Source organism: Lupinus angustifolius, chromosome LG14 (genome assembly GCF_001865875.1).
Source record: "Lupinus angustifolius cultivar Tanjil chromosome LG14, LupAngTanjil_v1.0, whole genome shotgun sequence".
Lineage (NCBI taxonomy): Eukaryota > Viridiplantae > Streptophyta > Magnoliopsida > Fabales > Fabaceae > Lupinus > Lupinus angustifolius.
In genome coordinates, this window is record NC_032022.1 from 10,215,508 (window position 1) to 10,238,952 (window position 23,445).

Sequence of the window (23,445 nt, forward strand, 5' to 3'; positions counted from 1 at the left end):
GCCCATTTTAAAACAGGCCAACATACATTGATAAGAAATATAAAAAGAAAAAATTAATACAATAAAATAGAAAAAAATTAAATAAAATTGTTAAATAGAATATTTTAAACAAAACTTTGATATTACAATGAAGTTGAACAAATGATACTACATTATAACTTTTTTGAGACATTTAATCACATTATAACATAATTTACTTAATTTTTTCTTCTTTTTTATTACATCAAGCCTACAGGCCGCCTGCCATGCCCACTGTCTGCAAAAATTTTGCGGCTATTCTGGCATGCAAACTTTATCCGTTTTGCCATCTATTATTATGTCTATAATGAGAGCACATATGTTGTGCCACTCCGTGGGCTATGGGTTTGTGTTTGCTCAAAAAAATACTGAATAATTAAATTTTAACTTAAATATATTGTTTTCGGATCAATCACAAGCACATGACACATGACATGACACAAAATGTGGGATAACAGTTGTTGATTCTTCTATAATCAATGTCTGGAGATTTTATTAGTTAATTTTTAGACGAGAATAAGTAAATATGCATGAAAAGATAAAAATCATTAAATTAATGTGTTAGAGGGTTCCTAAACCTTCATTTTCCTTCTAAAGATGTAATTGTATTGTATTTGTGTTCTCTTACACATGATATTGAGAGATATTTATCAACTCTTTGAAAGGAACATAAATCTTGTATATTCAATTTTATATGTTATTAAACTTGCCACCGATACAAAACAATCATTTCATTAAAGATTCTATACCTCAGTTTTTTAATTTAATTTTAAAGTGATGATTATTTACTGAAGATAATAACAGAAAATAATTGATATAAAAAATTTGTTTTTCTAAAAGGTAGGTGGAGTATTTTGATGCTCGATCCATATTATATTAATAAAATTACTTGAGTAATTATCTCCTATAATAGAAAGGGAAATGTGTTTTTTTTTTTAATTTTATAGGTAAAAGGATAATTTTATTCCAAATAAAAAATATACAAATGTTAATATATATTATTTTTTATTTGGTATTCCATATCACTTTATTCTCTATTATTGGACGGTAGACTCACTTAAATTACTTATTTATGGGGAAATGATGCGAGAGAAAGAGCTAAATAGTCTAAAAAAGAAGTAGTATAGGGATCAATCCATGTTTTACTTTACTGAGATATGTTCATTTACATTGTATGGCCAATATCTTATTATTATTTTTTACTAAAGTGAAGAAATTGTTTTACATAAAAACACATATAATACATCACATTTAGAGATAATACATTTATATTTGTTGATGCTATTATTTATGATTAAATTTTAATTATAAGAATCTTGATTTGTGGTCCTACCATATATCTTTGTCGAGTTATACGTAAAAGTAACTGAGTTTTTCTATAATGCATGATTACACGTGTTTATAAATAAATTATTTTTCTTCTAAAAACAAAGTTAATATGTCACTTCTCAAGAAATAAATATATAATTTTCTCATGAAAACTTGATTTGTTGGCATTCAAAGTTGAGCTATGTGGAATCTATCATGACTTTTGTTAACTATTGATTGTGGTTTCCAATTCATTGTTATTGATCGGGGTGGCAAATAAATAGTTTGAATGAATTTAGATTAAGTTTCCAATGAATTGATGAAATTCATATAAGAGACACTATTATATGATTCTTGAAATTATCAATCCATTTTGTATTCAAAGTTAACAAATGAAGTCATTGTGGATAAATATGATATGAACATATATTTTTCATTTTTTTTACAGATGATAAAATATTTTCTCATATAACATAAATTATCTTTTTCAGCCATTAAAATCAAGATATATACCTTATTTTTTAGAAATGTTAACTTATTTTCCTAATATAAAAAAAAGTACTTTACTACATATATTAATATATATTGTTTAAAATCTAGAGGTTCAACCACATATTATTATGTAAATTTCTAATAGGAAATAACATGCAAAGGAATATGTGAACACTATGAAATTTTTGTTAAGAATGGATTGTACTAGGTTATGTTAAATAGCTATGTTGTTTAACTATTCCTGCAAAAATAAGTTGTATAGTAGAAACCGTATGCAGCAATGTAGTAAACCAACATATATTGTCAAAAAAGTCGCATCTATTATGACAAGAAAAAAATGATTAGTACATCTTTAAATTTCATTCTTGGACTTCAATAATTAGTTATCCATATCACAATGCATAAGTTAATGAGAATAAGTTATATGATAAGAAAATTCTAATTTATAATACTTGTTGTTTTAATTGCATTTCCATAGGCTAATTTTCTTTAATTGTTTTAAAATATTTTTGTTACAATGTTTTATAGATGTGCTATGATAAAGCAATTAATTATACTTTGAAATGAAATGTTTAACAAAAGATAACAAATGTGATATAATTTAGATATATTTATTTAAATAAAAAATTTCAATTAATCAAGTGGTTCTACTGAATAAGAAACTTTGAAAGATTAAAAAGTATTGGTTGATGAATTTAATGTTACATTTTTTTAACATATTTTATTTTTAATTATAAATTATAATTAAATATAGTTGTCCTCCCCAACTTTAGGGGTGGCAACAGGCACGGTGACCCGATAGTGTTTTCTTGTTCTCAAACCCACAATATTTACAGTACTGTGTGGGTAAGAGTATTTACTGGTACCTAACAGATTTTTAATTTTAATTATATATTTATATACTTTGTAATAATCAATATGTGAAAATAATTACTACATAAATAATATGATATTATATGATAAATTTATGATCATAGTCAAATAGATGCAATTTATTATGAAATAATAATAATAAAATATAATCTTAAAATAATAATAAAAAACTATAATATATATAAAAATTTAATTAAAAACTAAAAATTTATAAATTTGCGGGTAACCATAGGGCGGGTTCATAAAACTCATTCTTAAGTTATTATTGTAGGCATCCATTATGGATAATGGATATTTCTAGGGGTACCACAGATTTACTTTTTTCGCTATCCCTATCTAAGTTTTAGATAAAGATGTGTTGATTTCAACCATACATTAATCGGTTTGTATCATTAGATAGCCAATTCATTTACTCGTGTTTGATTTTCCCTCAAGTTTCCAAGGAGCATCTTAACCTCTTGGTTGCTTAACCTCTTGGTTGGGTTCACATTGCCATTGCTGTTGCTTTGAAGTAGGAACCGTCAAAGTTCACAATGATCATGCCGCAAAAGCAGGAACCATCTATCTAACTAAGAAAGATTCTTTGCTCCTTAGGTATTTGATAGAAAGTCAAAAGTTTCTAGAATTTGGATATGAACTTAATTGGCAGTAGAGTAGTAGTTGACCTTGCATTACACGTATATCAATGCACATTTAAATATATATATATAAATAAATAAACAAGGTGTAATCTTTTTAAATATAGAGGGTATGGATAGAGATTTTATAAGGGTATGGACAGAGATTTTATAAGGGTAAAGAGAGTTAGTGCATATAAAATTATTTTTTATGTTTGATCCTTCTAATATTAAAGTATTTGGTTTCAGTTAAAGTTGTAATTAATTGATAACAACATGAAGCCATTACCAACCATGCATCCCTAATTAAGTTAACAATGATTAATGATTGAGACTAAAATTAAATACTTTAAATTTAAGGACTTAAACCAAAAAATAATTTTGCCGGGAAGAGAACTAAGTCTACAATTAAATGTTACTTGAATTTTATGTTGATATTTGTTTTTTAAAATTTTAAGTATGTATATAAAAATATATCTTCAATGTAAAAATTATTTTGAATTTTATTTTAATATTTATTTTTTAAGTATGTATATAAAAACAATCATGAGACCTGATCCGAAAATATTTTAACTATATAAATAGTGATTTCAATATTTGTTTTTCTCTCACTTTAAGAGGATAATAGATAATCTCTGGCCAAGAAAATAGAATACAAAGTCTCTCACTAGAAATAGTCTATTATTAAATTATGGTGGAAATCAAAATCAACTTTCTTACTTATTCTTTATATTGCTTTTCAAACTTGCTTGACATCTCTTCCTCACAAATTCTCTTTACATAGTAAAAGGTAGTATGACTACTTCATAAAGAGGCGGTAGATAATTAATGTTTTTTTATCAAGGTACTTTGGAAATATTAACTTTAACTTTCTATGTTAGACTTCATAGTGTTCAAAAGCCAATAAATAATTCTAAGGCTTTGGAAAGACTGTGATTGAATGTATTCAATAGATTATTTACCAAGGTTAATTCAATGGTCATGTACTAATACTCAATTGATCAATATCAATGTTCAATGATCTTATTCTCCTATCAATTAAGGATGGATTCCTATTATATCCCTTTTCACGACTTAATCAAGGGTTATCATTAATTTGACTTTTCTACAAGTGATTATTAGTTTCTCGACTAAAACTGTCTTGGTTAACATACCAAACAAATTCTTTAAATTGATCTAACTCACCTTACAAATTTAGTTGGGTAGTTACTACTCATAAGTGTTGGCGTGAACCATTATGGTATTGCCTAAAAGTAATGGAACTTATTATCTAACTACCTTGTCAAGAAGACTTTTGATGAGTGTGAAATTATGCTACATTTGTATTGCATTTAACTTGCATTTTAGGATATAATTAGGACTTTAAGATTGTTGTTAGCTTTTATTTCTCGTTATTTGAGTTGAGCAGATGTTTTTGGCTATGTTGTGCAGTTTAGATGGATTAAAGCCAAAAAAATGTAGAGATTAGGTGCAAGAAGATGGAATTCAGTGTTGAGACTATGCGAACACCAATTGAAAGGCCAAAAGAAGTCATATATGTTATATTATATTCCTATTTTTTTAGATTTTTTTTGTTGGGCTTAACCCAATATTTTGTAATTAGGATAAATGATGATTCTCCCTCAAGAATGATACACTTTACACTTTACATTATAATCCTCTAATTTAAAATTTGGTATTCTCTTCTCAATCATGAGTGAGTAATTTCCTTTATTTCTAGGATTGAGGCTATGCCATTTTACATTCAATAAACACTTACTCTTACTTCTATTTCATTGAATGTTATGATTTGAATCATTAAACTGAGTTTTAATCGTGTGAGTTGTCTAACCAACAAATTATGCCTCTTAGATACATTGGGGAAAGACCGAGAGGTGAACCCAACTATCTGATCATTCAGTTATTCAAACTAGAATCCTAATTCACGAGGGTAGTATTAGGATTCTCGGGGGTTTCTAGAATTCACCTTGGGTTGTTACGAAGCGATTGGACAGAAAGATCCAAGTAAATGATTTGATTGGTAACAGTACCATGAGAGTAGGTGCGACTTCAGTTGAGTACACGTGTCAAAGCTAGAGAGAGGATGACATATATCGAAGAGCAATTCACCCTCACAACTTAAAGTTCATGAAAAGGAGCAAAACAATGATTTGCGAGTGTAAAGGCGGTAACCCTTATCTTGGGAACTCTTCCTAAATTAGATTTCAATCACTTTTTATAATTTTCATAATTATTCTTGTCAATTATTCTAAATTCACTTTTAATTCCTATTTGAGTTAAGGATAAATTAATTGTTATAATTAAACGAGTTTTACAGTCCTCGTTGGATCAATATTTTATTACTTGACGACATAATCGTGCACTTGCGTTTTGTCCTAAACTTTCATACAAAGGTCCTAATAGGATTTACCGACTATTAGTCGCTTCAATATTGTCAAAGTGATGAATATTTCATCTACTTAAAATAGTTGGATTAATTTTCATTTTTACACCTCTTGGTAAACATACAATGGTCATCAATTGTCATCAAACTGATGTAGCCCTCTTGCAAATATAATTGGATAGCTCTTTGATAGGGCAAATTGCAAATGCACGATTATGTCGTCAAGTAATAAAATATCGATCTCACGAGGACAGGAAAACTCCTTCTCCAAATTTTTTTAAGGCAAACACAATAGCTAGTAGCCCCTTCTCTGTGGTGGAATAGTTGGCTTGAGCCCCTTTAAGTCTTTTGCGTGCATAGTAGATTGCATGTATCTTCTTGTCCTTCTTTTGGCCCATCTCTGCTCCCACGACATAGTCACTAGCATCACACATCACTTCAAAGGGAAGATTCCAATCTGGTGATTACAATATTGGTGCAGTGACCAATGCCTCCTTCAACCTGCAAAATAATTCTAGACAAGCGGCACTAAAATCACATGTGGTATCTTTCATTACAAGGGTAGAAAGGGGTTTCACAGTTTTTGAAAAATCTTTTATGAATCTGTAGTAAAATCCTGCATGGCCTAAGAAACTCCTAACACTTTTTATGTTAATTGGTGGTGGCATATTTTCTATTACTATAATTTTTGTCATGTCCACCTCTATCCTTTTTCCTAAAATCAAATGTCCTAACATAATACCATCGTGCACCATAAAGTGACATTTTTTCCAATTTAATACAGGATTTACTTCCTCACATTTCTGCAATATTTTTGTCAAATTTGTTAAATAGTCATCAAATGAAAGTCCATAAACAGAAAAATCATCCATAAAAACTTCCATTATGTTTTCTATAAAATCAGAAAATATTGTGGTCATGCATCTTTGAAAAGTGGTTTGGGCATTATATAGTTCAAAAGACATTCTCCTATAAGCAAATGTGTTATAAGGACATGTGAAAGTAGTTTTCTATTGGTCTTCAAGGTGAATGGGGATTTGATGAAATCCCGAGTACCCATCTAAATAGCATAAATATTCATGTGTATCAAGTCTTTCAAGCATTTGATCAATGAATGAGAGAGGGAAGTGATCTTTCCTAGTGACTATGTTTAATTTTCTATAATCAATGCACATTTTTCACAACAGTCACTCCTCCCTTGATAGGAACCACATGAACTAGGCTTACACATTCACTATCAGCTATAGGATATATTATCCCAACATCTAAAAATTTTAGCACTTCTTTCCTAACCACTTCTTTCATATTAGGATTTAGTCTCCTTTGGTTTTCAATTGAATTTTTGTGGTTAGGCTCCATGAAAATTTTATGCATGCAAAAATAAGGGTTTATGCCCTTTATATCATCCAATGTGTATCTTATTACCTTCCTATGTATTCTCAGGACTCTTAGCAATTTTTCAGTTTCCAATTTATTTAATTTAGCATTAACAAGTGGATAAGATGAATTAGGTCGAAAAAATTCATACTTGAGGATGAAGGGGGTGTTTTTAATTCAATTTTAGGTGTTTTCCCCTCCTCCCAATCTTCAGATGTGGGCATTACCTTCAAGGTCTCATCTTTCGGGTTGGGAGGAAGTGATAGGCTTGCATTTAGAAATTCAATAACCTCAACCAATTCATCATCAACGTCCTAAGTGTTACCATCTACCATGCATCTCTCTAAGGGATCCTTATATTGCACTCTAGTTGCTTCCTCTTTCATAATTTGGTTCAACTTATCAACCCTGAAATATGAATCCTCAAGAGAAGGTTGTTTAATAGATTTAGTAATATCAAATTCAATTTTTTCATCCTCTATGCTTAGGGAAAATTTTCCATTCTTTACATCAATTATAGCACCAACAGTAGTTAAAAATTGTCTACCTAGTATGATTGGGATTTGATAGGAATATCCTCCAAGATGCCTATAGGTAATTTAAATGAGTTATCCGCTAATTAAAGTGATATAGTAGTGGGTTTTAGTTCACCAACTTCCAATTTTTTGCACATGGATAAAGGCATGAGACTCACACTTGCCTCTAAGTCACATAATGCATGATCAAAACTAGTATTTCCAATTAAACACGAGATAGAAAAACTATCAGGATCTTTTAATTTAGGAGGTAATTTATTTTGAATTAAAGCACTACACTCCTTAGTTAAAGCAATTGTTTCATAATTCTCTAGTATTCTTTTTTATATAAATTATCCTTAAGAAATTTTGTGTATGCAAGCATTTCCTGCAATGCCTCAGTGAAGGGTAAGGTGATATATAATTTCTTAAGAATATCCAAAAATTTCCAAATTTCTTTTCTATTTTTGCCTTTGCTAACCTTTAGGGAAAAGGAACTAGTGGTACATATGGCAGTGGAGCTACATACTTAGACACCTTTTCGAATTTTTGCTCCCCTTCAAGGGGTTGTGTCTTAGTATGTTCCTCTTCCACTTGTGTCCTTTTCCTAATTTGAGGAATATCACTTAGTTCATTTCCACTCCTTAATTTGACAACTTTACAATGTTCATTATTTGGATTTTTTTCTTGTTTGTCTTGGAAACATCCCTGTTTTCCTATTATGATTACTAGCTTGTTGGGCAATTTGTCTTTCCTGCATTTTACCATGGATGGTGAGGTTTTTTATTTTAGAATTCAAGTCATTGAGCATGTTTGAAATTTTTTTATTAATCATGACTTGATCTTCATGGAATTTATTTTGGTTAGCAAACAATTTTACCTGACCTTCCATTAATGTTTTAAGAGTAGGGTCAATAGAATAAGATTGTACCTGTGGAAACCTTGTTGGAGGTTTCCTGTTACCTGGCCAATCCTGGTATTGATGATTCAGAGTGTTGTTTCTCCTCCAAGAAAGGTTGGGATTGTTCTGCTTGTATGGTGGATTGAATTGTTGCTCGCTCCTCTCCTTGTAGTCATAGTAGTTGCATGATTCAGGTTGTTCATTAACCAATGCTCCATGTTCGATTTTAGTGAAGTATTTGCATTCAGATCACTCATGACATTTTACTCCATATCCCTCACAAGTTGCAGTAGACCCAATAGCATTAGCATGATATTTTTCTAAGTTTCCAAACCTTTGAGAAATGTTCTTCAACGTGGAAATTACATTCTCCATCTGATTGCCTGAATATTGTGAACCAGAGTCTTTTCTTGGATGATGTTTCCTCTCATTTGCCCATTGGTGATGATTAGAAACTACATTCTCTATGATCTTTGAAGCAACATCAATTCATTTTCACATAAAGGTACCACCTGATGAAGAGTCCAGCAATTGTTGTGATGGAAAGTCTAGCCCACTATAGAAGTTCTGAACCAGCATCAAAGGTGGAATACCATGATGATGGCAAGCTTTAGTCAACTCATTTAATCTTTCTCATGCTTCAACAATTACCTCCTCATCCTTTTAACTGAAGTTTTGGATGAGGTGCCTATAGTGCACAGTTTTGAAAGGAGGAAAATATTTGTTGAGAAAAGCCTCCTCCAAAGTTCGCCATGTTGCTTGAATTTCAGCATTTTGATTCCTTAGCCACGTCTTAGCTCTATCTCTAAGGGCATATGGAAACATGCGGAGATGAATGACATCTTCAGAAGCTCCACGAATCCTCACTATCTCACAAAATTCCAAGAACTGGTCAATATGGGCATTCGAATCTTCATTAGCTCCTCCTCCAAATTGGTTTTGCATGATCATTTGGATCAAAGAAGATGGCAAAGAAAAGTTATTTGCCTCAATAGCTGGGCGAATTATTCTAGGACGTGAATTACGAGCATTAGGGGCTGTGTAGTCGCGAAGTGGCTTTTCATCTTGTTTAGCCATTGTTTGTACACACATACATCTTTTTCTTGCTCTTTCCCTTTGCTGTCTTATTCTTCTATGAAAAGTCCTTTCTGGCTCTGAGTAGTAATTTGAACTTTGCATAAACCAAATGGGCAACTTGTAGAGGTATCAAGAAAAAGGAAAACGTGTAATACACTAGAGTAAAGTAATGAATTAATTGAGAATTAAAGAAATTTTGACACAATCCCTATCAAAGGCGCCAAAAACTTGATAGAGCAAATCGCAAATGCACGATTATATCGTCAAGTAATAAAATATCGATTTCACGAGAACTGGAAACTCCTTTAATCATAACAATTAATTTATACTTAACTCAAATAAAGAAATAAAATTGAACTTAGAACGATTGAGAAATTAACAAGAATAATTATTAAAGTATTAAAAAGGATTGAAATCTAATTTAGGGGGAGTTCCTAGGATAAGGGTTACCGCCTTTATACTCGTAAATCCTTGTTTTGCTCCTTTTCATGAATTTTAAGTTGTGAGGGTGAATTGCTCTTTGATGTGTCATCCTTTCTCGAGCTCTAACACATGTACTCAATTGAAGTCGCACCTACTCTCATGGTACAGTTATCAATCAAATCATTTACTTGGATCTTTCTATCTAATCACTTCATAGCAACCCAATGTGAATTCCAGAAACCCCCGAGAATCCTAAGACCACTCTCGTGAATTAGGATTCTAGTTTGAATAACTAAATGGTTAGATAGTTGGGTTCACCCCTCGGTTCTTCCCCAATGTATATAAGATGTGTAATTTGTTGGCTAGACGGACAACTCACACGAATAAAACTCAGGTCAATGATTCAAATCACAACACTCAATGAAATAGAAGTAAGAACAAGTATTTATTGAATGTAAAAGGGCATAGCCCCAATCCTAGAAATAAAGGGAATTACTCAATCATTATGGAGAAGAGAATGTCAAATTCTAAATTAGAGAATTGTAATATAAACTGTAAATTATTTTCATCCTTGAGGAAGAACCCTTATTTATCCTACTTACAAAATATTGGGCTAAGCCCAACAAAACAAATCTAAAAAATATGAATATAATATAACATTTATGACTTCTTTTGACCATTCAATTGGTCGTTGCATAACCTAACATTGAATGTCATCTTCTTGTACCCAATCTCTACTTTTTTTGGTTTTAATCCATCCAAACTGCACAACATAGCAATAAACAGCCGTTCAACCTGAACAAAGAGAAATAAAAGTTAAAAGCAATTCTAAAGTCCTAATTTTGTCCTAAATTCTAAGTTAAATGCAATACAAATATAGCATAATTTCACACTCATCACTCTTACTCTTGATTATTGGCTTCTATCGTCATTGACTTGAATTGACATCACAAAACACATTGTGTGACTATATTGTCACAATGATTTTGGACACAAGGATTCCAATCAGACTTAATTGACTACTAGTCCCTTCGATATTGTCAAAGTGGTCGATATTTCATCTATTTGTAATTAGTAAGATAAGTTTTCATGAGAATAAAATACAATATTCCTAGTGTCTCATTAGGATGATGTACTACATCTCTCTAGTATATCAGTAAGATTTCTTTCATCTTGGATCATAAAGGTTATGCTCCCGTGGTGAACCTGGGAGCTCTAACGTCACTGTTGGAAAATTTAGAATCAATTTCTCTCCTTTGTGTGATGCAAATTGGGCACTTGTCTAAGCGGAAATAAGAAAAATAAAATAAAGAGCTAAAATAGAATAATGACACTATGATTTTTAACTTAGAAAAACTTCTTCAAATAGAGAAATAACTATGAGATCAATTCGAGAAATGTCTCTATTATATAAAGTAGAATTACATATTTGTCTTTCTCTCACTCTAAGAGAATAACTCTCAATCTCACCAAAAAAAGATTGCATACAAAGCATCCATAGTCTTTCACTATAAATAGTTTATTCTCACAATATGGCGTAGATCAACTCTCTCACATATTATCTACATTTTCTTCTCACTTGTTTGTTATATCTTCTCCACAAGTCCCTTTTACATAGTGATTGAGAGGGCTTCTTCATAAAGAGGTGGTAGATAATTAATGTTTGCATTTTTAAGACATGTTGACTATGTTATCTTCAACTTTCTATATTGGATTTCATGATCTTCAAGAGCCAATAAATAATTTTAAATAATAAAAACAATCTAGATCTAAGAAATAAAATTAAATCATAAAATAAGAGGAAAATTAAGTTAAATGGGAAGTTATTCCATATATTAGTTTCACCATAATGAACATTAACATATTAATAAAAAATATTATGCTTGGTTTTGAATGAGAATTATCCTAAGGGAATAATTATTTCATATAAAAGTACAATAGCGTACTTAAATGTATAAGTCCTTCTCTCTTAATAATTAAAACATATCAAACATGTTAAAGTCTATCATATTCTATATGAGTCATCTCAAGAATTAAATATCCTCTCATGATTTAAAATCTCTAATTTAATTATGCATTATGGTTCACCTCTTACTTCTTCCCCTAATATCTATGTTATGCAATATAAGTACCAACAGAATCACAAACATTAAGAATAACAATCAAATATTGATAAGAGAAAAGAAATAAAACTTTATTATCAATATCTGAAAGGATTAATCTCAAATCCTAAAATAAGAAAATCTATGTATGCTAAATCTTAATTAAAGTGGGGTCCGGCGTGACTTTCTTTTGCATAGCCAATTGCATTCTTCACGTGGCCTCAATTGTCCACTTGAATTACCAAAATTCTTCAAATTGACGCATAAAGTGCTACTTAATTTGCTCTTCAACATAATTACACAAATTCATTGAGCCAACGTAGTATATAGTACTAGAAATATATGATTATATCATTGTTTCACGTGGCAAACTTCAATAATTCTCAAATCAATATTTTCTTCTTGCTTGTCATCATCACTTCGGAGATAGCCAATTTAAACTTATTGGGCCTTGGGAACACTTGGTATTAATGATTATACAAAACCAATGAGAAGTTGTTTATTAGTGTAGGATTTAGATTAAGATGTGGTGTCAAGTCCACTTACATGTTTATTTTACTTAACTCATGAAAGAATGTTATAACTCATGGATGAGAATCTCCCAATAAATGGTATTATAGTCGATGGACCCACGTGAGATTCTTATGTCGAAAGTCTTCTTGACAAGAGGTCCAGGTCGTGTGTTTCATTAATGACAAGATAAACCAACAATGATGTAAGTGAATAGAGAGTTGAACTCTAGTGTTATCAAATACTCGAAAGAGAATAACTCACTTGTGGGGAGATGTTGTGTACTCCAAGTGTGAAGAAGTCGCACAATGTATAGAACTAGATAAGTTGAAGAACATATAACTAGATGGACTAATAGACTTATTGCTAAGTTTTTGGGTCAATATGCGCTATCAAACCAACTTATATACTTATTTCATTTAGCCTATGGAAGAATGTTATAATTCATAGATGAAGATCTCTCAACAAGTGATATCATGTTAAGGTTTCATATCAAAACTAATTGACAATACGAGGAGTAGTCCAATAGGTAGACCTATCAAAACAGGCTATTCGAATGTATTCAGGTTAGCTATCATACAGTTCGGGCTAAAATGGACCGAACTAAAAAGCTCAGGTACAAAATATATAAACATTTGGTATTATAGACTCAAGTTAGTATATAAACATTTGGATATTATAAAAAATAATATCATGATCGTTAATAGTAATGATAATTAGATTCAAGTTCAAAAAGAACTTTATCTATCAAGGTATAATCACTATCGTAATTAGTGGACCCATATTCTAATTTTATGACATTCAATATTCAATTTTTTTTTATATTTTATTTTAAAGAATTACAATATATATTTTTGTATTATGGGTACTTTATGTTATAATTTTTTATATTTATTGTAATGTTTAATTTAAGGGAAGATATGTGGTTATTTTATGACATTCAATATTCAATTTTTTTATACATTTTATTTTAAAGAATTACAATATATATTTTTGTATTATGGGTACTTTATGTTATAATTTTTTATATTTATTGTAATGTTTAATTTAAGGTAAGATATGTGGTTATTGTGTTCATGGTGCTTACTTAGAATTAAATGATTTTTTTGTTGAAATTAAGAATTGTTAAAGGGAAAAATAGGAAATTAGAAATTAGCTCACGTTTGTGTAGACAAGCATGAAGTGTCTGTCGACCCATATTTTAATTTTATACAACTAAATAGAATTTTAATTTTAATTTCATTTTATATAATTATAATGTTTTTTTTGTATTTGGTGTATTTCATATTATAATATTTTCATAGGATATAGTTTAAATTATATTTTTTGTTTTTATTAGAATGTCCAATTAAATGTGAGAATATAGTTTCAACCCGCAATTAATATTTTAGTGGTGGTTACTTATAATTATATGTTTTTTTGTATAAATTAAAAAATGTTAAGGACAAAATAGGAAAGTAGAAACTATAACATGGTGGTAGTTACCTCATGTTTTGGCTTTATATATAGTATAGAAGTATAGATATATTATAATGTTTTCAATGGAAATAATTTAAATTATATTTTTTGTTTTTATTAGAATATCCAATTTAAGGTGAGAATGTAGTTTCAACTTGCAATTAATATTTTAGTGGTGATTACCTATGATTATATTTAAGATAAAAATAGGAAAGTAGAAATTATACCATGATGATATTATAGGTATAGAAGTATAGATATATTATAATGTTTTCATTGAAAATACTGTAAACTGTATTTTTTTGTTTTTATTAGAATGTCCAATTTAAGGTGATAATGTAGTTTCAACTTGCAATTAATATTTTAGTGGTTACTACCTATGATTATATGTTTTTTTAGAAATTAAAAATGTTAAAGGCAAAATAGGAAAGTAGAAATTACACTATGGTAGTAGTTACCACGTGTTTTGACTTTATACATAGCATAGAAGATACATATAGTAGGTATAAATAGTATAAATATAAACATATAGTATAAATATATGATCATCATTAATTACTTTGTGTATGAAGATCATTTATATACTCATTGTGAAATGATACAAGTTGAATTTGGTTGTATGTTGTTCTTTATGATAAATAATTATGTTTGCAAAAGTTATTGTTCTTTATTGTGTTTAATAATATAATTTAATCTAACTAAATACACAATTAAAAAATGAAAATTGTAATCTACATGATATAACGTTTCTTCTCATTTGATCTCATACATCATTTTGTTGCTATGCTTAAAATGACATTTTGAAAAAATGTGATGAATAATAATGTTTCACTTTGTAATATTATTGTAATTTATAAATATTTATGTTATAAATATTATTTTTTTATTTTTTTTTGTTCAGAGATCATACTAATTTTTATTGTTTATTTTTACTATGAGTTCATAGTGCAATTATGTTGTAAAATAATTTTCACCTAAAGCTTATTGTCAAGCTAAAGGTCTCAAAGAAAGTAGGTAGCCCAAACTCGTCCGAGTAACCTGATTTGAATTAGCACAATCGGTACATGCTAAAAATCCTCAATTCAATAAAAGTACCTAATGTGGTGCCCTAAACTCTATAAATTTTCGGGTTTTTGCGGGCTAGTCTAACTGAGCCCACCCATTTTGACATGTTTACCAACATATACTTAAACCATTCTTAGGAGAACGAGATAGACAATGTAAGACTTACCTCCTAATATGCCCCCTCCACATAAGTCTATTAGACCAAACAAATGTTACATTTGGCTCATGTCTAAATGACATTTTTTGTCCTATGACAACTTGAGAGAAGTTGAGATTTGACTTTGATACCACTTGTTAGGAGATATTCATTCATGACTTATATCATTCTTCCATTGAATAAGTGAAATAAACATGTAAGTGGTTTGACACCAAATCTTGACCTAAAATCTTAAGGTATTAGGTCTACGAGTCCATCTATTTTTATGTTCTTCAACTCATCAACATCTACACAATGTGAGACTTCTTCACGTTTGGAATACCCAAACACATTTTTTTATTAAAAAACTAACTATGTATTAAATTAAATTTTTTGATACAATCTATGAATAATTGTCTATACTTGTATACTATACATGTCTATATATAAAGTCAAAATATCTTATAACTACCTACAGAATTTAATTTTCACTTGCCCATTTTAGCCTTCTAATTAACTATTATTGCAATGTTTTTCCAACAATAAAAGAAACAATAATGAAAGTTAGAGGAAATTACATACATCAAATATATCAAACCACAAATGTAATAATTATTAAGTAAGTTTTAATAATATCACAATTCATGATCATATTTTTACATAATTGTAATATTATGTACACTCAATACAAAAAATGTGATATAACTTTCAAAATAAAATATATAAAAATTAAATACTAGAAAATAAGAATGTAGACCGACAAAGACAAAAAATGAGTATCAACATGCTAATATATAAAAAACTAACTATACATTAAATGATACATTATTTATATCAAAATACAATCCGAGTATCTACTGCATGTTTTTAGATGTAATAATACTATTCTATTATATAGTTCCTGCAAATTCTTAAGAGGACACTATTTTCTTTTAAGACTTAACTCCATTTTGTGTCTGTTTTTTCTTTGTGCACGTCAAATTAAGCTACATTATTGACTTTCCACATATAAAATGAAAACAATCAGTCTATCCAATTTGTCACTAAATGAGAATGTGTTGGAGGTTGGAACTTCTTTTTTCAGGAAAATGGGATACATTTTAGGCTTTAGGGGGCTGAAAGAGAGGAGAAAGAGAATGGAAAGAGAGAATTTGAAGAGAATAGACTCTTTTATAGTTTTATGTGATTCTGAAGGAGAGAGTTTGAAGAGAAAGAAAATAAAAGTTGTAGGATCCACTAACTTTTTGTTTCTTCTCTAGTAAGAAGAAAGGCTAGAGTTGAAAAAAATTAGTATATTTACTATAATACATTTATATTTATTAAATGCTTATTATTATCTATAAGGAGTAAAATTGTCTATTTAATATTATCTATAAGACTAAAAATATTAACTACCACTTATACCTTAAATTAAATATTAGAATTACTACAAAGAATTATACTACAAAAAATATATTTTAATTCTCTAAAATAAAATAGATAAAAATTGAATATTCAATATAGTATAGAATTGGTAATGTAAAAAAATTACACCAAATAAAGAAGAAAATGGTGAAATCCTAGTATCTCACTGCCGTAACTTTCCCAACAAATCTTTATCACCAATTTCGTTCTCATAACACCTTTTTTTTATATTTTATTTATCTAAGTGCGGTGTGACGTTTATGAGCAATACTCTTCATTTATCAGAATATTGTAATATATATTCACGGTATCAAGGTAAAGATTTACAGATATTTACTCAGTTAATATACATTATCATTCATTCGTATTTTTTAATGAATAAATGATAATTAAATAGGAAAGATAAATAATATAATAATTAATAATAATGTATAAAAAATTTATGTTGTTAGTTAATATATTTTTCTCTTATCATAAACATGTATTTGTTACTAATGTGATATATATATATATACTGTTAGTGTAAAGATTTATACACATTTAATATACTATTCACTATTTATTTGTATTATTTTTTTGAAGAGCCAATAATAGTTAAACATAAATGATAGATAATGTACTGATATAAAACTCATTTCTCATATTATACACTGATAGTATAAGTATTCTCTATATAATGAGAAAAATCATCTACCATTCATACTTTAATTAGTAGAACTCTCAAACCAAAATAATACAAATTAATAGTAGATGATATACCAATAATATAAAAACTTTACAATGATAATACATAAATTTTAAACTCTAATAATATTATATTATCTAACATTTATATATAATACACTAGGATAAATATTAAGTGCATAAATATTTTTATTTATTTACAATTGTATGTCAATTCCTCATGAGTGACACATGGAAACATCATATAAACTATGTCATACATATTCAATAAGATTATTGAGTGAGACTCATCTCCATTAATTAAAAGGGAAACACTATAAATAAATAAATAAATAAAGGAAAAACAATATTTCATATACTCTTTATTTAAAATGATATTACATTTTTATCCTTAAATATAGAAAAAAATCACTTCTCTTTCCTTGGGAAGAGTTTCCCTCAATATTTATTGTGTTAGTAAATTAAATCTATATGACCTACATTTCATTTAAGAACGTGGTAATTGTAATAAATAATCTCTTTATAAAAACACTTTAGTTAAGAACCTCACAATGCAACAAGCAAAATCAAGAAATCTGCAACACCATCAAGCATCAGGTGACATTTTCACTGTTCATTTTTCAGCTAAAAAAGCAAAACCAACAGAATTTTAGCATGTTTCAAATAAAAAGAACTTCACTTTTATTTTTAGTAAGATTTTATTTATTACTTATCTTTATTACCCCTTTCTTTATCTTCTTCACCATTGTAGTAATTTTTTTCACTCATCACCCTTCTTTTTTTCTTTCTCCATCTGCAATAAGCACATACCAATTTGGCATTGATCGGCATTTTACTTCCAAACTATAAAGGTTAAAACGACAGCGTTTTACTCTCTTACAATTGGACGTGATTGCGATCAATGCCAAGAGCTTAATGACCCAGAATCGTTCGGTTTAGTTTTTATTTCACTGGACCACGTTTAATTTCAGCTTCATGACCCAGAATCTTAGATTGTTCATAATCGTTGGATCCAAGCGCTTTTTCTGACAATTCGCTAAGACCCATTTAGTTTAATTCATTGATTGTAAGCTTTTTCAATGTGTTTTTTGATAAAGTTGTTATTTTGTTTTATGGGATTTGGATAATTATGCTGTTCTTGAACCTTTGATGTTATTTGGTTTGGGGAGTTTTTTGGGCATTTTTGTTGTTGATATGATTTTTTTTTGTTTTCCTTTGTTTAGAGTAACAAAGAAGAATATGGGTGAGGGAGAAAAATTTCAGCTTGGAACTGTGGGAGCTTTGTCTCTATCTGTGGTTTCATCAGTTTCAATTGTGATTTGCAATAAGGCTTTGATGAGTTCACTGCATTTCATTTTTGGTAAGAATGCTTCCAAATTTATATAGTTGTCTACTTGTTTGAACTTCCATTTTTGTTTGTTGTTGACAATTACAAGTGTATGATTTTTCATTTATTGTGAATGAGTTATTTGATAATACAAAGGGGATTGGTAAGCATTTAGAATTCTTTGGGATAAGATGAAAGGGGTTCAATTAAGATGTGGTTTCATCCATGGAAGTATTAGAGTGGAAGGTTTTAAGAGCTTATCCCTCCCCCTTTAGTTTTTAGATGTTACCCCATAGTTGCTGCTACCCTATTTGAGTACATCATTAATGACAACTTGTACTAGTACCATGTGATCTTTGGCAACGCAAATTTTGGAAGCATGGAAATCATCCATCCAACTAGTAACGGTAGAAGCAATGGTATTGGTTGGAGGTTGTATTGTCCAGGGTCACATTTTTTTCCTTCGGCTTATTAGCTTTGTGCTTGGTTTTAGTTTAATAGATTTTGTTCTTAGAAACAGTCTCTTTGCTTGTGATGGTGAACCTTAGCACCACTGTAAGATTGTTTTCCGTGTGACCTATATAAGTCATGAGTTCAATTCCTAGAAACAACCTCTTCATTTGTGAGGATAAGACTGGGTATATATACTCTCCCCAGACCCTACTAGGTGGGATCCTCGTACACTAGGCTACCCACCAGATTTTGTTCTTGGGCATGAAAGGCAGTGTATCAATGTTTGCCCTTATTGCAATTTTAAAATCTTTTATCGTAGTCCAGGATTTCTACTGCACATGTTAAATCAATGTGATGTGAATAAGATAGTGAGATTCTGGGGATGCATCCAAGCAGTTATGACTTCCAAGTAGTAACTTAGATCACCATTCATTTTCAAGTCTTCACATGATTTATTAATTTGTCAGTTTTCAATTGAATTCATGAAGGACATTTCTACTAGGATTTCACATTTTTTTAAGGATGGACTATGTAAGGTCGGGTGCAAGTACAACTTATATCTATGCTAACAATTTATGTTATTTCCGTTTTTTTGCGGTTTTCAGCTCCCCCTTTTACATATTAACTGCAACTTCCTTGTTAAGGTTTTCATTCATATCCTTTGAATTCCCATGCAGCTACAACTTTGACAAGCTGGCATCTCCTTGTCACATTTTGTTCTCTTCATGTGGCACTCAAAATGAGATTTTTTGAGCACAAACCTTTTGACCATAAAGCTGTGATGGGGTTCGGAATTCTAAATGGAATCTCAATTGGTCTTCTAAATTTGAGCCTGGGCTTCAATTCTGTGGGCTTCTATCAGGTGCATTTTCTGATCGGGTCTAAGTTCTGTTTTGCTCATGTGCATTATTTTAATTTTTTGTGTTTAAGCAGTTTTTCAAAGTTTTCTGAACATGTTCAATTATATTTGCATTCAGATGACTAAGCTGGCAATCATTCCATGTACTATTCTGCTGGAGATCCTATTTCTGGGGAAGAAATTCAGGTCCCTTATAGTTTCCTATAATTAATATGACATTTATGATTGATCTCTTAATATTTTCTCAAAATTTTAATAGTAATTTATGTAAGTTCCATTAAAAAATTGTTTTGCGTATGAGCGAGCGTATCAACCTTTTCTTTTTACTCCGCTTACTGTTTCCTTTTAAGCAATTTGGTCCGTGTAGAGTGGTATCGCATAAATTTTAACTCGTCGTGTCGTTATCCACATGTTATGTGCCTTTCTGTCCTTCGTAATCTCATAAATTATCGTTATTATTTATCTCATATTCTTATTGCTTTTTGTCTGTCATCATGAAGTTGCCTTCGATAAATTTGCATAAATTTTGAATTATATTAACTGCTTTACCATTGCTGTCATTGCAGTAAAAGAATACAGTTTTCCCTCGGTATCCTCCTTGTCGGTGTTGGGATCGCAACAGTTACTGATCTGCAGCTCAATGCTTTGGGCTCTTTCTTATCTTTACTAGCAGTGATTACAACATGCATTGCGCAGATTGTATCCTTACTAGCAGTTCAAACTTTTGATAGAACTATGAAATATTTTTGTTACAAATCAAATCAAAGAATCTGTTGTGCAATAGCATATATGTGTTTATTCTTAGCCTTATAATATGATTTTCACGATTATTATGCTGCTAACTGCATAGTGAAAAACATGCGACATAAATGCTTATTCTTAACAAAGCTTATAAATTGTTCTTAATGATAATCATGCACTAATTACATTGGTAAAAACATGTCGTATATGTTTGCATATGGCATGAGAAAAGATAGCTTTCTTCCTTAAGTTAATGCAGCTCCTATTTTGATAGATTTTGTACTTTAAGAATAAAATCTGTGACTCTTTACATACAGAATCTCCAGTTTTACCCCAAAGTCTGTATGTGTTTACCTTGCTATTCATTCTTTTTATATTTAGTATAAATATATCTTTCTGTTGTGCATGAAAGCTTGAGAACGACTGAACATTTCTGTTTTCTGGGAAGTAGACCATTTTTGTGTTCATGTCTTGTTGAGACCTTAATTAGGCCCTTTCAGATGACAAATACCATCCAAAAGAAGTTTAAGGTTTCTTCTACCCAACTTCTGTATCAATCATGTCCATATCAAGCAGCAACATTGCTAATCTCAGGACCATATCTGGATAAAGTTCTGACCGACCTAAATGTCTTTGCTTTCAAGTATACAACACAAGTGACGGTGAGATTTAAAAAGACTGTTTCTTTAGTTATTTTTGAAGCCAAACTTATTTTTTTATTACCAACATATTTTCAACCGTTATTTTCTGCATTTCAGGTTGTCATTGTCCTTTCATGTCTTATCTCTATATCTGTAAATTTTAGCACATTTCTTGTAATCGGGAAGACATCTCCGGTCACCTATCAGGTTCTTGGACATCTGAAGACATGTTTTGTATTAGCGTTCGGTTATATTATTGTACGCGACCCTTTTAGCTGGAGGAACATACTAGGGATTTTGGTTGCCATGGTTGGTATGCTTCTATATTCTTATTATTGCACACAAGAGAGTCAGCAAAAAACAGCTGAAGCAACATCACAAGCATCACAGGTTTGTTTACTCACATGATTCATTCGGCTTGTTTTCTGTTTTCGTCTTCATCGTTTACTACTACAAGAACCTAGTTTGTGATTACTTGTTATCCTAATGTTATCAGGCAAGAGAAGGTGAATCTGATCCTCTCATTAATGTAGAAAGTGGAGGAGGTACAGTACTGAATAAAAGGCCCCCTGTATGGAACAAAGAGAAAGACTAGTAACATGCTTGATGGGGTTTCCGAAATCACCAATTCACCCTTAAGAACAGTATTGGCCTATAGTGGAACTATACCCTTTATTAGAAGTTGTAGCAAACTTATATCTCAAATACTTTCAGGTCTGAATTGCGTCCCTTGGTACTATTAGCTTAGAAGTGTATGCAATGATAGCCAGAGGACAAAATTAGTGGCAAAAGAAAAAAGAATGCCATCTCTAAGTTTTTGGGCCAATAAATATGGCTGTATAGCAAATAGTTACTGAATATTTTTCATATATATATGCAGATATTCCGACTTTTTCTTCCTTGAATGAGTATATAAACATCTAATGGCATTCTGGAATGTTTTTCTATAGTTATAATTCATGAAGTTTTCTTTAGAAATTGAGTTCACATGACACGTTATAATTCATAGAAAATATAATTCTGGCATTCTTTAGAATGTTTTTCTATAGTTATAATTCATGACACGTTATCGGATTTAAATCCTCAATTCTCAATCTTTTACTACACATTTGCATCTTAATTGTTAGTACTTAGTACTTTATGGGGTAGATAGAGAGGACAGGATTTAAGAACCAGACTATATTGATACCCCATATTTCTCTTGCACTGTTATAATCTAAGTGTAGGACTGTACTCTCTTTTTTTCTTCTTTCTTTTACAATGAGTTTACTTTCCTCTCTTTTTTGGTCATGTTTTGTGTTGCATAACACTAAAGAGAATGGATAACAATAATAGAAGATTTGAATCCAAGAGTTGAAACATACTTTACTATAATCTTTTCAGTTAGCAGCATGAAGAAGTGTAATCAATTTGTGTGATTAATATGATTAAAAAACTCGACTATCTATCAATTATATTATACTTTATTGATATTTTGGGGTATGATTTGTATTCTGCTTCATATATTCAAGTGAGACCTATAAGTGAGGTTTCTGCCATTGGATTGTACATCAAGGGAGAGTCAAAGACTGACTTCAATGGCAGCATCCATCTACTCCTATCTTCAGCCCCTTGCTACTGATCAATCCATTTGTGTTGATGAATGATGTTATGCTTCAAAGCAAGTGAAAGTGTGAAACAACACCAACTAGTCCACTTATGTTAACTGATAAATAATTAGATTCAAGTTTTTGTCCAAGTAGAGTTTCTTATGCACCTTCCCTCCAGCAATTGTCACACCCCGATTTTGGACTATGCAACCTCTTTTGGAGTCGTCACTACGTCTTTTGTGGTTAAAACGTGGGAAACTCTATTTTAGCCCAATTTGGATAAAATAGTTTTTTGTATTAGAGTTTTGAGTTTGGGGGCCAATTAGAGTTCGAAGAAAGTATTAACACCTTATCCGCCCGTAATTAAACACTACCCTAATTAATTGCATTGATGAACTATACCATTGATTTTTTTAATTAAATTGTTAAAACAAAATATTTATTTTTTATTTTTATGTTGGACAAGAGTTCTGTAAGTATCAGAGTGCAACT

At 30.1% G+C, this 23,445-nt stretch overlaps 1 protein-coding gene and 1 long non-coding RNA gene across 3 annotated transcripts; one reads left to right on the forward strand and one right to left on the reverse strand.

Annotated features, from left to right (window-relative positions):
• Positions 1,536 to 15,566, reverse strand: LOC109326604. The gene is made up of 3 exons (XR_002105266.1): positions 15,408 to 15,566; positions 6,393 to 6,399; positions 1,536 to 1,546 (listed from the first exon to the last, which is right to left on the reverse strand). It is a non-coding gene; the product is annotated as an uncharacterized LOC109326604 (long non-coding RNA).
• On the forward strand, positions 17,883 to 22,288 carry LOC109327182 (uncharacterized membrane protein At1g06890-like). 2 transcript variants are annotated; one of them, XM_019560250.1, is made up of 8 exons: positions 17,883 to 17,940; positions 18,567 to 18,703; positions 19,801 to 19,985; positions 20,101 to 20,168; positions 20,549 to 20,681; positions 21,224 to 21,385; positions 21,482 to 21,754; positions 21,861 to 22,288. In XM_019560250.1, the coding sequence occupies exons 2-8, from the start codon at positions 18,583 to 18,585 to the stop codon at positions 21,957 to 21,959; spliced, it is 1,041 nt and encodes a 346-aa protein (XP_019415795.1). In that variant the 5' UTR covers positions 17,883 to 17,940; positions 18,567 to 18,582; the 3' UTR covers positions 21,960 to 22,288. The 2 variants fall into 2 exon arrangements, with proteins under 2 accessions (XP_019415795.1, XP_019415794.1); XM_019560249.1 differs by lacking the exon at positions 17,883 to 17,940 and adding an exon at positions 18,069 to 18,409.

What these genes read in the sequence shown, in the direction of transcription:
- LOC109327182 (XM_019560250.1), top strand. Translation starts at nt 18,583, where the DNA reads ATGGGTGAGGGAGAAAAATTTCAGCTTGGAACTGTGGGAGCTTTGTCT. An exon ending in TTCACTGCATTTCATTTTTG is followed by an intron (nt 18,704 to 19,800) that starts GTAAGAATGCTT and finishes ATTCCCATGCAG; the next exon opens with CTACAACTTTGACAAGCTGG. An exon ending in ATTCTGTGGGCTTCTATCAG is followed by an intron (nt 19,986 to 20,100) that starts GTGCATTTTCTG and finishes ATTTGCATTCAG; the next exon opens with ATGACTAAGCTGGCAATCAT.